Below are 15557 nucleotides of genomic sequence, written 5' to 3' on the forward strand. Positions count from 1 at the left end.
TCAGGAGGAACGTATGACTGCTTTTGTCTGTATCAGCAACACTCCTACATTACCACTCACAAAACAGAGTCTCACTTTGCCTTCTCTTCTGAGTGGCAATTGTTCAAGTGAAAGTGACCTTCATGGTAACAAAACAGCCATCCTCACTTTAACACCGCCATCTCCTCGACAGTGTGCAGCTAAGCAAACCAACGAAATGTTTTGGACTGAATCCCAATACAGCCAGCTTAAAACGAACATTACGGCGCTTTTCCATTATACACTTCTAACATTACTCGGCTTGATTCAATTTCAGCCGTCTTCCATTATAACAGAGCGCCACCCCGGTTTGGGTGGAGTCGCCGTATCGAGGCGACCCAAAACCCCAGTGACGTCGTTTCTTGCTACACATAATTGAATCGCAGAAAAACAGAGGCGAGTCAAGTAGATGCTCATGGAAAAACCCCGTAAGTGTTCTTAGAATAGAAACAGGAAAAAAAATACAAACTTTGTGAGGAACTTAAGGAGTAGCATAGTCGGTAGCAAATCATTAGACTGTAGCTTCAGAGAGCTGCAGCTTCATACAGGCATCCATGCAGAAGGGTTTATTATTAGGTAAACTAAGGATGATAAACTGGTTGTTTTTTTTGCGGGGGACAATACATTGTGTCATTCAGTGGATTTTGCTAAATGATGCTAAAGCAGCCTGCTGTGTTTTTTTTTTTTGTACATTGGCACACTTTTTTTTTTTTTTCGTTGAAATGTTGGACTTTGGAAAATGGATTCCATAATGTATTGAAGCGTGTTAAAAAAATCAGGCAATGCGCTTATGAGGACCTGACTCTGTGCAATACAATGCTAGTCATAATAACAACAAACCAAACTGCTGAATGAAATGAGTCACTGACACCAACTTTCTATTCACAATGACCCGGCGGTTTCTGTTGTTGTGCCGTTATTTACTTCTGTCCAGGAACGAAAAAAAATAAAAATAAAAAATAACAACAGTGAAGACATCATATAGACAGCACAATCAATAACCAACCTGGTTAAGAAGCTGCGTAACTTCACTTTTTCCTGCTTCTTTTGGCTTTGCACAACTTAATCGACATCCTTAAATCACCTGGTAAACAACAGTATCTTTGTATATATGTTTTAGAAAATCTCTGGTTGATATTCACAGTTGCTTGACTGAATGGCAGAAAAATTACCCATGAAGTCTAAAATTGCTGGTTTAGTCATTTAAAATGTGGATTCCAAGAGTTCTTTAAAGAATAGGGAGGTTAACTGTGGCCTTGGACTATTGGATGGATTCAGAGTGTAAAAACATTTTGCAGCGGGTTGCCTTTGAGCACTAACACACATATTCATACATACAACCATTCATTTTCTTGTATATTTATATATATATATTTATATATATATTTATATATTTATATAGATATATAGAGAGAGATAGATCTGCAGTAATATGGAACAGTGGAAAAACCTTCAGTTACATCGGATGGCATGATGTGACACACGTTTTCACAAAATTCTTTGTGATGGAAGCGATTCGGTTCTGTCAGTGGATGGCTCCGCGGAGAGAATTTGCATGATATCAGATTTCTGTACAGTAAAACAGCACACATAAAAACATGAAGACTTCAAAATAAAAATCGTCAACGCTGATTGTGATGTTATAAATGTTTTTCAATATTTTTTTTTTCAGTTTTTTTCAATTTCTAGAAAGGGATTTTTAAGTTTATTCTCGGCAGGACGAGGCAAGGGTGGTGCTGCCTTCTGTTTTTTTTTTTTTTTGTTTGTTTTTTTTTCCTTTTACCTGCCCGCACTACACAGTAGTTTCATTCTTCCAGGGTCCGGTGCGTATATTCCCTGTGCTGTCTGAGGTGTACAGGAGTCCTTCATGCAGCCCCCCCTTCAAAATCCCATTCTGATTAGGAGGGTTCTGGGGGTAGGATTGTCTGCGCTGTGCATGCATCTCCAGGTGGTGATGTGTGGCCATGGGGTCCTCCTCGGCCACCTTGCTGCAGCCGCACAAGAAGACGCCCGTGTCTCCAGCCTCTGCTGGGCACAAGGAAGGGAAAAGTTCTGCTTTGGCACAGCAAATATGCCGGTGGCAGGGGTTATGGCATGCCAGGGACTCGTGCGTGGCGGCGTGACACGCATGATGCCCCTCGTGGCAGGCGTGATGTCCGTCGTGTTGGCATTCGTGGGCCAGGTGTGGGCAGATGTGAGCGTGGCGCTCATGTGTGCTGTGAGGGCTGTCAGTGTGTGAGCTGTGCACGCTGCCTCCGTCCGCGCTGGAGGGGATGTGATAGGCATATTCCCTTTCGTTCCCCGTTCCGCAACCGCCCGCCCCAGTCCTGCGGCCCAGCTGACGGCCTTTAGTCCTCGTGCTGCTCTTGAGGCAGGGGTGCAGCTGGATCCCCGGTCGGTATCCCTCAGGGTCGGCGTGTAGCAACACGTGTGTCGCTGTGGGCTCCTCCTCCATCAGCTGCTGGCTGTGCAAGGCGGCGCAGCACGGCGTCACCGGCGCCAGACAAGTAATGTGGTTTTGCGAGGATGGGAGGGCGGCGTGTTTACAGTGACATAAACTGCCGTGACTGCAGCTGATCAGTGTCTTACCCTGACATGGTGAGTCATGATGGCAGTGGCTGTGACCGTGGCCATGTCCAGGTGTGTCTCCATTCACATTGACCTTGGGTCGAGCTTGTGCCGGCCCATGAGCGCCCGAGCAGGCGTTGGCGTTTCGTCCCGGGCAGCAGGAACACCAGCAATGCCAGACATCATCCCGCTTGGCGCAGTGATGAATGAGGATGAAGAGGCCGAGAGTAACGGAGAAGGCACCGTAAAGGCAGCTGAAGATCATGTCAAGAAAGTGGCCTTGTGACACAGCCAGTGCCCCAAAAGTCCACGTGGCCAGGAACAGGAAAAGCGTGAAGGCCGCTGTTCGCAGCTGAGCTCTGAAGGAGTGCTCGTTGGCCAGCAGCGCCGGATTGATGGGGACGCCTGGGCAGCCGGCAGGGCACTGGCTCCCACTCGGAGGGGCTCCGGGCTCGGCACCCTGGTGGCAATGGGTCGGCACATCCACAGCCGCCAGTCTCTGCTGCTCCTCTGTCAACTGCTTGAGCTCGTACTTCTTTTCAGGGTGGCGCCGCAGCTGGATGAAAGTGCAGAGGAAGTAGATGCATGTCACAAGGATGATGAAGGCCACGGGGCCAAAGAAGGCTCCCAGGCTGGGCTCCCAGGCCATCCAGCAGCTGCAACACACAGAGACACGGGTGAGGCGGAAATCATTTCGATTTGAATTAATTACCATATTTTCTGTCTGTCAAAAAATGTCCGTTTACACATTTGTGCAATTGAAAACACATCCACGCATGTGCACCATGGTGGCGGTACGTAGTGATTCTGAAAATGAGCAAGTAGATGGACAGTAACAACAGTTTTAGCCTCCAGAGTGGTATGTCTCCAGCAGTTTGATAGTTGAGAGTCACCTGTTAAAGCAATCCAGCTTCATCGTCTGTCCATATGAGTGTCTGTTTACTCGACATTGTTAATGTTTATCTTGCGCCATTGTTATGTTATCTCTGCGTGTGATCCCATTACAGAAACAACAGCACCTAACATGAAAACTATGTTGTTTTCAGCATTTCTAGACATTGCCGTGTAGACGGACGTCGTTTTCAAAATGTTACAGTGTAAACACAAAATTTTTCTGTCACAAAAACACAAAAAAATATGCATTTTTACTTGAAAGATCTTTTAAAAGGTACCTTAAAGCAGCTAAAGACATCCAGGCTACCAAGGGATAAGGATTAAACCCAAATTTGTCGTTCCGACCTCCCATTTACTTACTCGGGAATACTTTTAGTTTTGTGTACACAGTTGGAGCCACCAAGAAATTATTTTAAAAGTCACCCATGGAAAAAAATGAAACCAGATATTGACAAGCCCTAAAAATCTGCTTCCATTTTCTCTGGACCCAGGCTTACTTAAGATGTATTTTGTGAAGTAGATATGCACCCTGTAGGCCTGTGAATCAGAAATGAGAAAATCTTCTTAGAGAGAAACACCGATGTGCAAATCCAATCAAAAAAATGGACCATGCGACTTGCTTTCAGTGCTTGTTAATGTGTGCATATTCGCGCACATGGAATGGATAGTTTCCTTGGCAGCTTGTGAAAGCACATTCATCTAAAATACTATTTAGAGGCTTAGGGATACACATGCTGCAATTTAGACCATCTCTTTTTCACAGTAAGTTGATTTGAAATGAGGATGCGAAATGGAAATGGCACAGCTCCATTGTTAAAGACAAAGGGGTTCTGAACTGCCGAGCCCATTGTCTGGACCTGTTAACTATCATTTCAGACATTATAATCAGGGAAAAAAAACTGTTCACTGTCTGTATTGACCAATAACTGGGAAAATAATAGATTTTCAAGATCGAACAACTGATGTAACCAACACTTTCAGAATTTAGAAAGAGAAACTGAGCTGTGAAAATACTGTAAAAAGGCTCTTTTTCACTATTGTATGTGGTGTTTTAGTATTTATTCACTAAAACTACAGGGTGTAAATTAAATTCCCATGAATGCCTTCTGTTTAACTAAAATTTTACAACCTACCATTTAAGAAACTCCGGTACAAAAAGCAACACTGCTGCACAATGCAAATTCAATCATTCTTTTCTCCAAAAATCTTTGTTTACAACACCCACAAACAATACACACACACACTGTTTATTCAGCAGAAAGACATGATTTGAATATACAGTCAACAAATAAAAATGAAAGAATAGAGTGAAACCTGCACAAGTTGTGTTTTGGTTTGGATCCTTTTCCTTCACTGAAATAAAAAAGTGACTGAAAGAAGAGAGATTGGAGACTTACTATGGCGCTTGCTCCCCGCTCCCATAGTTGTCTATATTGACGGCTGCCGTGACCCCGCAGATGATGAGGGGCACTCCGCCACTGACTAAATAAAACCTGAGGTCAAGAGAGGGAGAGAGCAGAAGCAGAGAGAAAACGTGAGTGTAACATGAATGTAGCAAAAAATGCATTTCACATCTGTTCTAGAGAAAATAAGACTGAGGAATAGTATTCGACACACAGAGGGGGATAAGAACCAAAAAACCCAGACAAGCTAAGTGACAGATACAATTATGTCGTGCAGTGAGTGAAGCTTTTGGCTGACCCCAAATAACTCTGCATTAACTCGGCTTAAGTGCGTTTTCACCACTTGGATAACAAACCGTGACGCCAGGGAACAGGCAAGAGCACATATTCGTCAGATACGACTGTCTCCAAACGAATATCCGCTCGCCGCTGTGGAACTTCTCATCCCGCGTGTTTGTGATGGCAGCCTATGGGAGTGATCACACCTACGGTTTGTTTTTCTTCGCTGCCGACAAAACTGTAAATTTCACAATATAAACAAATCTGTTTCTTGTCGATGGAGGCATGATGAGCTTGTCAGCGGTTGCTCCTGAAATTGATGGCATCTGCTGTTTATAACAGCTCAGGAGGTGCAAAAAGAAACCTGGATTTGAAGAGAAGAGGGCAGCACGCAAGAGTATGGCAGGCCTTGCAGTTTGGGGCCGCATTATCAAGTCTGTTTACAAGACGATGGAGTCCGCAGGCCACCGAAAAGGCAAATAACTTACATTTTCAAGTACAATCTTATGTGGTATGACTCACAATGTACCCAAACAATACACCCTAATAAGCTGAACTGGCTGTGTTGGCAGCGAGCATCGATTCAATGGCCTGTGATATAATAAAACAGTCTGGGTTGAATTGAGTTGTACATCAGTGAGTCTGACATTTCATAAGATGCCAAAACATTGTCTGCATAGCTGTTCTAAAACTCTGGAAGACACGATTTTTCAATGTTCGAAAGTTACTGTGGCAGCAATCAGTTTCTATTTCAATAAGACAGTGGCCTCACAGGAAACTTACCCCAGGGTTCAGTTTTAGGACTTAGACGATATCAGCATTTTATAGTCCAGCATATTATAGATGCACGATTGTTAATATTCCAATACTGTTCCCACTCAACTACTTTATTGGTCAGTGATGTAGAGGATAACTGATCTCTTATGACCGGAATAATTATGGCAGGGACAACGAGAAATCAGCTGATGCGCCAACTGTATGAGACAGAAAGACATGAGAAATCTCATCCAGACACTATTTACTGGTCTTACCAAGCGGTGCTTTATGGTAGTAAAACATTGTTTTAATTGGTTTGGATCAGGCTCGATCTTATCCCAACTGAACCTAAAACAATTTTCTGGATCAAACTAAGCAACATAATTTGGCCCTTTGACATACCTTAAGGCCCCATTTACACAATGGTTCAAGTGAAAAGCCATTGTTACGTTTGCATTTTCATTTCAGAAAAACTCTGACAATGATGTTTACATAGAAACGACGATCATGTGACAGCGACGATTGGATGCTGTTTTCCACTTTTGTAAAGAAACTGCACACACATGCACGAGAACAATACACTATAAACATTAAGAACGTGACTTTTTTTATCGACGGTTGACAAAGTTGGACTGCTGACCGGTGAGCCTCAACTATAAAACTACAAAGTCCCGGGACAATATGGACTGGGAGTCAGGCCGTTCTGAAGGCAAACACTGTTGAGTCCAACAACTCCTGCATGTTCAGAAGAGCTGTTAAACATGACCATGGTGCGCATGCGCAGTAGTAGCATTTCTGCTGTCAGCATGGTGAAAATTTGCATTTTCAGTTTCTTCAAGCACTGTTGTAGAAATAGACACCCAAAACACAATGAAAATCTTGCATTTTCACTTGAAAACATTGTAGTGTAAACGGTGCCTAAGTGTTAATAGAGTGCACAAATATACTCAAGCTTTAATCCACCAAAATCCAACTGTTGTGTGAAGCTGCAGAAGTGAAGGTTCATAAGATGCAATCAGCTGATGGACGGTAGTTTATCTGCTTGTGAAATGACTCTTCCTTCAAAGAGACCTTGGGTACAAAAGAATAATGACTGAGTGAAGATCACATTTGGCTCGCAGGAGAGTCAATGATGACGATGGAAGAAAGTTGTGAGGAAGAACTCATAAACTGGAACCTTAACAACACCGTACTACTCCCAGCGGGATCATCATGCTTGGCTCTGTTTACACAGTGTCAGATTTAAAACTCTCAAAGACGCTGTTCTCAAGTCGTATGGGAATTATTTTGTTTTTTTTTTTTTCTTTTTATTCCTTCAGATACAATTAAAGTCTGCAGGCAGGTGTGTGACCATTAAACTTGTGTCAGTGAAACTTTATTACGAGCTTAAACAAAGCTAACCCTTAAGCAGCTCCCTCTCTGCACTGTCCTTGCCCTCTCTCATCCTCTGCACTGTCATCCACTTTCCTATATAACACCGTGCTATTTCCTCTTCCTTCCTGTTCAATCTGTGTGGCTGTCACCACTCTAACCTTTCCACTTCTCCATCTTCCTCCATCTTCATCCTCAGTTTCCTCCCTTTCATCTAATCTATGTGTGTAAGTGTGTGTGTCTCTCTCCCAATCTTCCCCCCGTCACACGGCGGCTGTCCTTAAAAATTCAATTACAATCAAGATGTTTGTCCTGCGTGGACTGTGAGGGGTGGTTTGGGTGGTTGGAGGGGAGGCGCGGTAGCATTACCGGCCTGTCACTGTCTTGGAGTGGAACGCTTCCCGGGGGAGGGGCTCTCCTCCAACAGAAAGCCATTTACACACCCGTCAGGCAGATGAGCATAAACGAGAAGAGCTAGCGGATGCCAAAGCTCACTGCACTTTGCAGCCCCTATTCCCCTTTATCCCTTCCAGGAATGTCCACGTTTGAAGCTCTGGGACTCTTTTCACCCCTGGGAAACATGCACAAACATATACAATCAATTACCGAGGATATGCTGGTCTTTTTATGCAAAGAAGTTTGCTACAAGACATCAAAATTCTTGCCAACGTGCCTCACTCCGGCATGAGCTTACAAACTGAAACACACTTTGACACAAGCACACGCTCGTATTTGGCCAGTCTATTGAAGAAAGCCTTCAAACTCAGACAAAATGGGTCTGTATGCAGAGTTGTGCTTTTGAGTGAGTTTAGTCACAGCAATCATCGGATATAAATAGACCCTGAAGTGCCTTTCAGCGAGCAGCTTCACAGCGACCCCCCTTCTGCTTATGAACATCCTCTGCTTTGTGACTAGTCTCTCCCTTTCTATCTCTGTTTCTGGACATGGTCCAGCATATACATAGCTGAAATGATGGTCACATCCAGCACCAGCACACGGTAAAGATATAAAACTAGCGTCTCCAATAGTAAAGCATGTGCTCGCTTAACCCTGAAGTTATTTATAAATTCTTAGGAGGGAAATGCTTCTCATGAGGTGTACTCACACTTGGTGTGTTTAGCTTTGAATAAAAGGAACTGCATTATGTTTGCTCCATTTGTGCAATCTATTGCTGAGAAGACTAAACCTTGGTTAACACCCAATGAGGAGGCTTACAAACAAACTCCGCTACACTTTATCAGAGGATTACATCCTGGAATTGGCTTGCCTCACGAGAAAATGTTTGTACTGTACATTTTGGCAAACCACTGATCCACTGAATGTTAACATTTGGAGACTTGTGTTTTGTTGATCCCACATGCCAGACAGAAGGACTTCTATGCTGTTAACTGCAGGAACAAAAGAAAGTTGGAGGCACACCTGGTAAAGGTGACTGGTGAAGGTGAGGAAGCAAACATGATGGTGGAATAAAGAAAGTTAGGTAGCCTGGTCTGACTGTACCGAAAAGAAAATACATGTACAATCATTACTGAAGCCTAACTTTCATTTAAACCACTGTCTTCTCTTGTTATTTTATTTTTAGCCCCATGACAAATTGTGTTGTATATGCTGGTGACAGAAACATTAATATCGAACAAACATATGATTTGCACATCACAATAATCCTCGAGATGCATTCAGCTTAGCATACAGCACTCAGCTGCAGGGCATTAAAGTGGGATATACTCGTCTGTTGATGAAAACACCAAATGCTCTGATTCACCGTAACAGAGAAAACAGACAGACAAATGCAAGCTATTCCACAATGGAAGAGTGCTGGCCCACTGGGGGGATGCCAGAGATCACGGGGGGCAGAGTGTTTTATCCACTCTGAGGTTGTCAAAACTTCACACATTAAAGAAAACGCTATCTAGACAAGCGGTGTCAAACATGCAGCCTGCCCACAGGGTCTATTCCGGCCTGAGGGATGACCCCACAAAATGTTACAAAGGAACTATAAAGTTTATTTTCCAAGCAGGGAAGCTGTTGACTTTAGTTCACAGGAGATCAAACTGTTTAGGAGAGAATAATGGACTAACAACACACCGAGACCTGAGCCAAGGCATCACTGAACACCGTACTCATTGCTGATGAAGTATCATTAGCGCCACGGCCGTGCACTGAGTGAAAACATGCTGAAGGCTGCAGGAAGCATGTCGTCAGAGAGAGGTGACAGATTTATTTAGCATCAGCCTGTAAAATAACACTATGACAAAAAAACAAGATGTTAAGTCTTCTAGCTGATTTTTCAAGTAAAGTTAAAAGTTAAATCATCTGTTGCAGTTTAGGACGACCAGCCTCTTTGGCTGTGGCTCAGTTGGTCGAGCAGGTCGTCTCTCAAATGGAAGGCTGCAAATTCAATTCCCCGACCTGTCCACAGGGATTTCACTCACACAGCACTTTTCCACTGCTTGAGCAGCCCCCCCCCCGAAGCAATTTACACTCTTAATCATATTCACTCATTCACATATGGCGGCTGCCATGCTAAGGGCTCACTCCACACTGACATGAGGATGGATGGAGGACTGAACCTACAACTTTCCAGTTGAGAGAGGAACACTATACTAACCAACCCAACCTTTTCCAGATCTCTCCTTTTTAGATGCTAAGTGAAAATTGTAAAAAAAAAAAAAAAAAGAAAAGAAAAAAAAAAAGAAGAGTAAACTACCCATTGCTTCTGAATGTTGATGGCACAGTGTGCATCATTTTTGGCTGCAGAGTAATGTAATGGATGGTTGAAGGCTGCCACTTTAAAGGATCCCCACAGATGACTGTCAGTTGGTAGTACTGTATGAAGAGAGCGATTCAGGTTGTGCCGGCTCGACACACTGCGGCAGATTTCTGACAAAGGTGCAGTGTGACGGTCGGCTGGATCTGCCAGGAGTGAAAGGGACGAATGAAGCAGGTATTTGACGAGGAAAGGGTCAGCCGTTGGGAGAGGTGGAGGCAGGGAAGGAGAGGCAGAAATTGATTCGTCTCCAGCTGCTGAGTCTCATTGCATGGGCCCGTCTGACGGGGATCATTACAGTCAATCACCGTGGATCAACTCGGCTGCTCCCCCCCCCCCCCCCCCTCCCGCCTGCCCCCAGATAAATTATCTCATTCACAAGCGGTGCATGATGGGAGAGGCTCAGGATCTTTCATTGGTAAACGCGCAGGTGTCTGAGGATTTGCTTTGCAAGAAAAGTGCTCCTTATATTATGAGGGGATCCTTATCTGGGAGGGTCCTTATCCGCGACTCCTCAGGAATACATTATGGAGCAGATTTTAGTTGTAATGAAGTCCGACTCGTGATGCTGACCTTCGGAAGAGAGCTTTAACAGGCATCAAGTCGGGCGGACGATGAGCACTCGTACTGTCAAATGTGTCTCAGCATTCCTCTAAACTGCGAGTTTTGAAAGTGTGAAATGTGCCTCCGCTGGGGGCTGCCAGGGGGCTTTAGGGGCAAAGCAGGAGCCGGGAGAAAAAAATTCTAGGGCTCTTCATTAAAGTGGTAAAACTATCCTTTTTCCTATTCTTAGACACATAAATTATAGTGAATGTAAAGGAGAAGAACCATAATTATAAATTCTAAAATGTGACAGCTGCGACAGCTACATTTATGTGTGTGTGTGTGTGTGTGTGTGTGTGTGTGTGTGTGTGTGTGTGTGTGTGCGTGTGTAATAACATACCATTCTAATAGCATTCTTTATAATGTGACACATATTCACTTCATCATATAATAAGCAGTGTGACTAGAATAACTTCATCAACACTGCAACGATCATCCATGGTATTGTTGAATACATGTTCCTGAATGAACATTCAATACAAAACTGGATGAAATAAAAAACCATCTTACAGAAATTACCGTTCAGTATTTGTGTTTTGTAGTGTTGCTGTATAGAATTTACATGCAGTGAGAGCTGATGCAGGCTGTCCCATGGTCACACATGAAAACAGCACCAATTACAGTGTTTCTGCTGCATAACTGGACATCATTTCCAAAACGTTAATTGGAAAATGCAAAACGATAATGCAGCAGAACACTTTAATATGTGACGATTTATTTCACACTGTATTCAAGCAATATAGTAGAAGACTTGGGTGTTATTGGATAATGAAGTGCAACATGCAAACATGACATGAGGAAACCATCCAGCAAAAATTTTAACGGTTTGCTAAGCATGTGGTTCAAGAAGTAGTGTATGGAGGCTCATCCTCACACACTCTGACAACAGCTGCTCCAAAAACACTCACAGAAGGCAACTCTAAAAGCACGGAAAGTGTTCCAAGCAGGGTTCATCTCAGGGGCAGCTCCACATGTTTAAATCATTTTCTGCTGTCGTGGTCATGCAAAGTATTTTTTTTTTTCAAAAAAAAAATATTGGTCCATAAAGTTCAAAATATTCAGACAAGTGAAAAAGCTCTGAGGAAAAAGGCCCTTTTTTTAATATGAGGTGAAACGACAAACACACATTTGTTCCGCTGTAGCCCGCTTGCCTGTGTGCTCCCAAACCTTCCCCTCCTAACAGGATTTCTCACTGGAGCTTCAGCAGCTCTGCAGCAAAGTGGTGATGTGATGCAGAAGGGCTCACACAGCACCTTCACACCGCAGAGGAAGAGCGCCCGATGTGTCCAGAAGCTGATCCTCTTAAACACGCCAAATGTTGGTCGTAAGCAGAAAAGAAACGTCACAGAGAGAGAGAGAGAGAGAGAGAGAGAGAGAGAGAAAAGAGAAAGGAAATCCAATCTGATGTGTGTGCCAAAGAGAAGAAGAATTTAAAGGGTGAAAAGGTTAAATACATTTAGATTTGTGATAAAGCTTCTGGCAGAGCAACCTCCCGAATGATTGAGGTAATTAGTTAGAGAAAGGAGGTGACGCCATGGTAACAGGTTGTTTAAGCTTCTTCGTCCTTCCTCCTCCTCCTCCTCCTCCTCCTGACATTCAGCCGCCCTCCTTTCTGCTTACTAAACCTCGCCGGGCAGTGGGAAGCCTCAAACAGAATACCTGAGCAAAAATATTTACTACACACTCAGCACTGCCCGAACACACACTTTCCTCTCAGAAACACCAGCAACAATGTGTGTGTGTGTGTGTGTGTGTGTGTACTCCTACGGGAGAAGTGAGAATATCAATATTTCAAGACAACAAATTCTACACTGTACACTGTCAGGCCACACTGGAGGAACTTTAGAAAACAAGTTCAAGGTTTAGCAAAAGCTTTTTTTTTTTTTTTTTGACAAATGCATTTATTTTGAGATCTATGTTGATCTCTCTTGAAAAGGGTTGTAATGTGAAATATGCTTTTTACACCCAGACCAGTAAATTGTGCAACTTGTATGCACTTCATTATCTTGGACAATTTGTTTATTGCTATAAACATGTCGAATGCTTTGGTCATTTTCATCTTTTTACATTAGACTACCTTGTTCATATTTTTGTTTTTAAAAACTGATATCTTAGAATTAGGAGAGACTAACCGAGCAGAAATGACCTTGTGAATCATTTATGAATGAAGAGTTTTTATATTTCAAAGATTTTAACCTTATGTTTTGCAACTTTTCTATAATTTTCAGCTATTTAAGCACCAAACCTATCATGGTGGGTCTCAGTCTTTTTCTTCTGACCAATTTTTAACATTGTACACTTTCTCTCTGTTTAAATGGCAATGATTTAAAAAACTCAAAAAATATGTTTTCGCTTGAAGAAATGTCATGTAAACAGGGTCTAAACAACTTCCCCATCACATCCTGTATAGTTACAAAAACACTGCATAGTTTTTTTTTCTTTTATTGTGTAAAAATGACTTATTTCTCTCTGAGAATAAACTCTTCGTCTCGGGTTGTTTGGAGCTACTTCGGCTACAAAGTTTCAAACATTCAGTCCCCAGTTTTTCACCACAAAAGATCAATTCAACACTATTTTTTTTTCCATTGCTTCAATGAAGTCATATTCTATGTAACTCTCTTGGTACACTCTTAATATCTTTTTGATTGATTCATCTTTCTCTCCAATAGTTTTTCTCCCGCTGCCTACACTTTTACGGTAAACATTAAAACTTTGTAGTTTTGTGCCATAAATGAACTAAATGCTGATGCGCCTATTTTTATGACATAAAGACAGAAGATTCGCAGCCCTCTTGATTTCAATGCATTACTTTCAGTCACTGCTGAGTGGATTGTTTTGCTGCTAAAGATATATAGAGTTTTCCCCTCAGCCGTGTGAAGAGACCAGAGCAGATCTCGGAGAACCGCTGCGTTCGCAATGCCAACAAAAGATAATGATGTATCATTGTTTGGTTCTCAACTAGCTCAAAGTCATTTTGCAGAGCTTAGCTATTTGTTTCAACCACTGAATCACGTTCGGAATTCCAATTCATATACTTTCAGTTGCCTTTTGTTCACAGTTTAAACCGTCTATCGACTACTTTGAGCTAATTAGCGTCATCTAACTTTCTGAAACTAGTTTTTCTGCAGTGTCAGAAGTGTAGTTTAATAACAGACACCAGAAGAACACCGACATGTAATTTCAAGAAAGTATTTTTTTTTGTGTCACTTCAAATGCTGTTCTAGTCTCAGCTCTGCCATGTGATAAAAAAATTAAACCCTTTTTATTACTATTATGACACATTGACCATGGTCAAGGAGACCATGTTTTTTAAAATGGAAAGATAAATGTGGGACTTGCTGATCATTCAAACAATGCTGAACCCTTCTCAACACCCACAATGCACTTCTAGTCTCCACTGTTATCAATTTAGAAAATAGCAGGAAGAAAAAAACCATGTTGGGGAATTGCAACCAACACTTATAATAGATTTTTTAATAGGTTGTGCGACACTGATAAGTGATAACAATTACTAAAACTGTTGCTTGAATGCCCCAAACAGCGGTTTGTCACTCTTATATAAACTGGCCCTGATAAAGCAGTGTTTTCTCCTTGAAAGTCACCCTGCATAACATGGCAAAACACTTCTCACGTCGAGAATGTGACTGATTAAAATGGCTTCACTGGACTCCTCTAATCCCCCGCATTTATCACTCAAATTTTCAAGTCGAGTGCATCATTACCATTCAAAACCTGAGCGCTGAGATGCAGGAGAAATCCACAAGGAGAGCCAAATGGCATAAATAGGAGGAAGTGACAGTTATGTCACCATAGAGTGAACAAAGCCAGAGGGTTTGGAAGAATGCAAACGAGCTGTGGATGTCTCTGCAGATAAACGACGCAATAACTCTTCTGTTTAAAGCCGCCGCTGCCCTCCACGGAAAACACGAGCCAGAAATCCGCAAAGACACAAACATGCACCAAAACAAACAAACAAAAGGTGAGTGCAACGTAAAAACGCAAACTGATGAATTTTTTTTTACATATTTGAACAGGAAATTACATTTGATGAAACTCACAGAGAAAAACAATATGTGATAAAAGGAACTGAGATTTTAATGTAAATGATTCCCAAAATAGTACAGAACCAAGAACAAATGTAAACATATAACATTGAACGTACCTGTGAAAACGTCTGAGAATGTAGATTTTGCATGAATAATTCAAAGCTGGTTAGGAAATGACAGATGGATCTCGTCTTTTCTTGACCTCTGACATTTAGACTCTGCTCTACGCTGTGCTGTTGAAGTGTGTGCCGCTAAGATCTGAAACACTCCCCAAGGACTTTGTGAATGTCGAGAAGTCTGCCAAACGATTTCCAAGTCAGTGCTGGCAAAGCAGGGAAAAATGAAACAAACAAGGAAATCCACAGCAACCCGTCTGGTTTGCCATTTGTCAGTAAATATTTCCCCAAATATCTGGTATCACAGTGAATTTAATAAGAAAAACCTCAGACTTCTGCTGAAGCTGTGGAGCACAGCGGTATTGTTGCATCACAGGAAGACAGTTCATGATCTGAACCTCTGCCTGTGTGGGGCCTCTGTGGGCAGTCTGGTCTAAAATGTAAAAAAAAAAAACAAAAAACAAAACACACGTGTGAGGTACATTCCCCGTTTAGATGATCGTGGAACTGAAAAAGGTATGCAGTGTGCTAACAAACTGCACGTCCATATTTAACATTGAACTGGCTGGTTTATTAATCGTAAGCTGTGTCACACTAACTGCCAGCTGACAGCAAAGAGCCCACTTACACTCTACGCATTCATTCCCAGACCAATTCCAATTAAAAAAATGTGAATGCAAAACCCATCTCCCGGTGGCGTTTATTTACATTGTGGTATTGACATTTGAACTGATCT

At 42.4% G+C, this 15557-nt stretch overlaps 1 protein-coding gene across 3 annotated transcripts in view; it reads right to left on the reverse strand.

Moving 5' to 3' along the window:
• Positions 1-1799: 1799 nt before the first annotated feature.
• LOC115398887 (adhesion G protein-coupled receptor A1) overlaps positions 1800-15557 on the reverse strand; it is a 129896-nt gene continuing 116138 nt past the window's right edge. For all 3 annotated transcript variants that reach the window (XM_030105890.1, XM_030105888.1, XM_030105889.1), the window contains 2 exons: positions 4878-4973; positions 1800-3242 (listed from right to left, as the gene is read on the reverse strand). In XM_030105890.1, the coding sequence (XP_029961750.1) occupies positions 1811-3242; positions 4878-4973 (1528 nt within the window). In that variant the 3' untranslated portion in view covers positions 1800-1810. The remainder of the gene's footprint in view (positions 3243-4877; positions 4974-15557) is intronic.

Source organism: Salarias fasciatus, chromosome 13 (assembly GCF_902148845.1).
Source record: "Salarias fasciatus chromosome 13, fSalaFa1.1, whole genome shotgun sequence".
Taxonomy (NCBI): Eukaryota; Metazoa; Chordata; class Actinopteri; order Blenniiformes; family Blenniidae; genus Salarias; species Salarias fasciatus.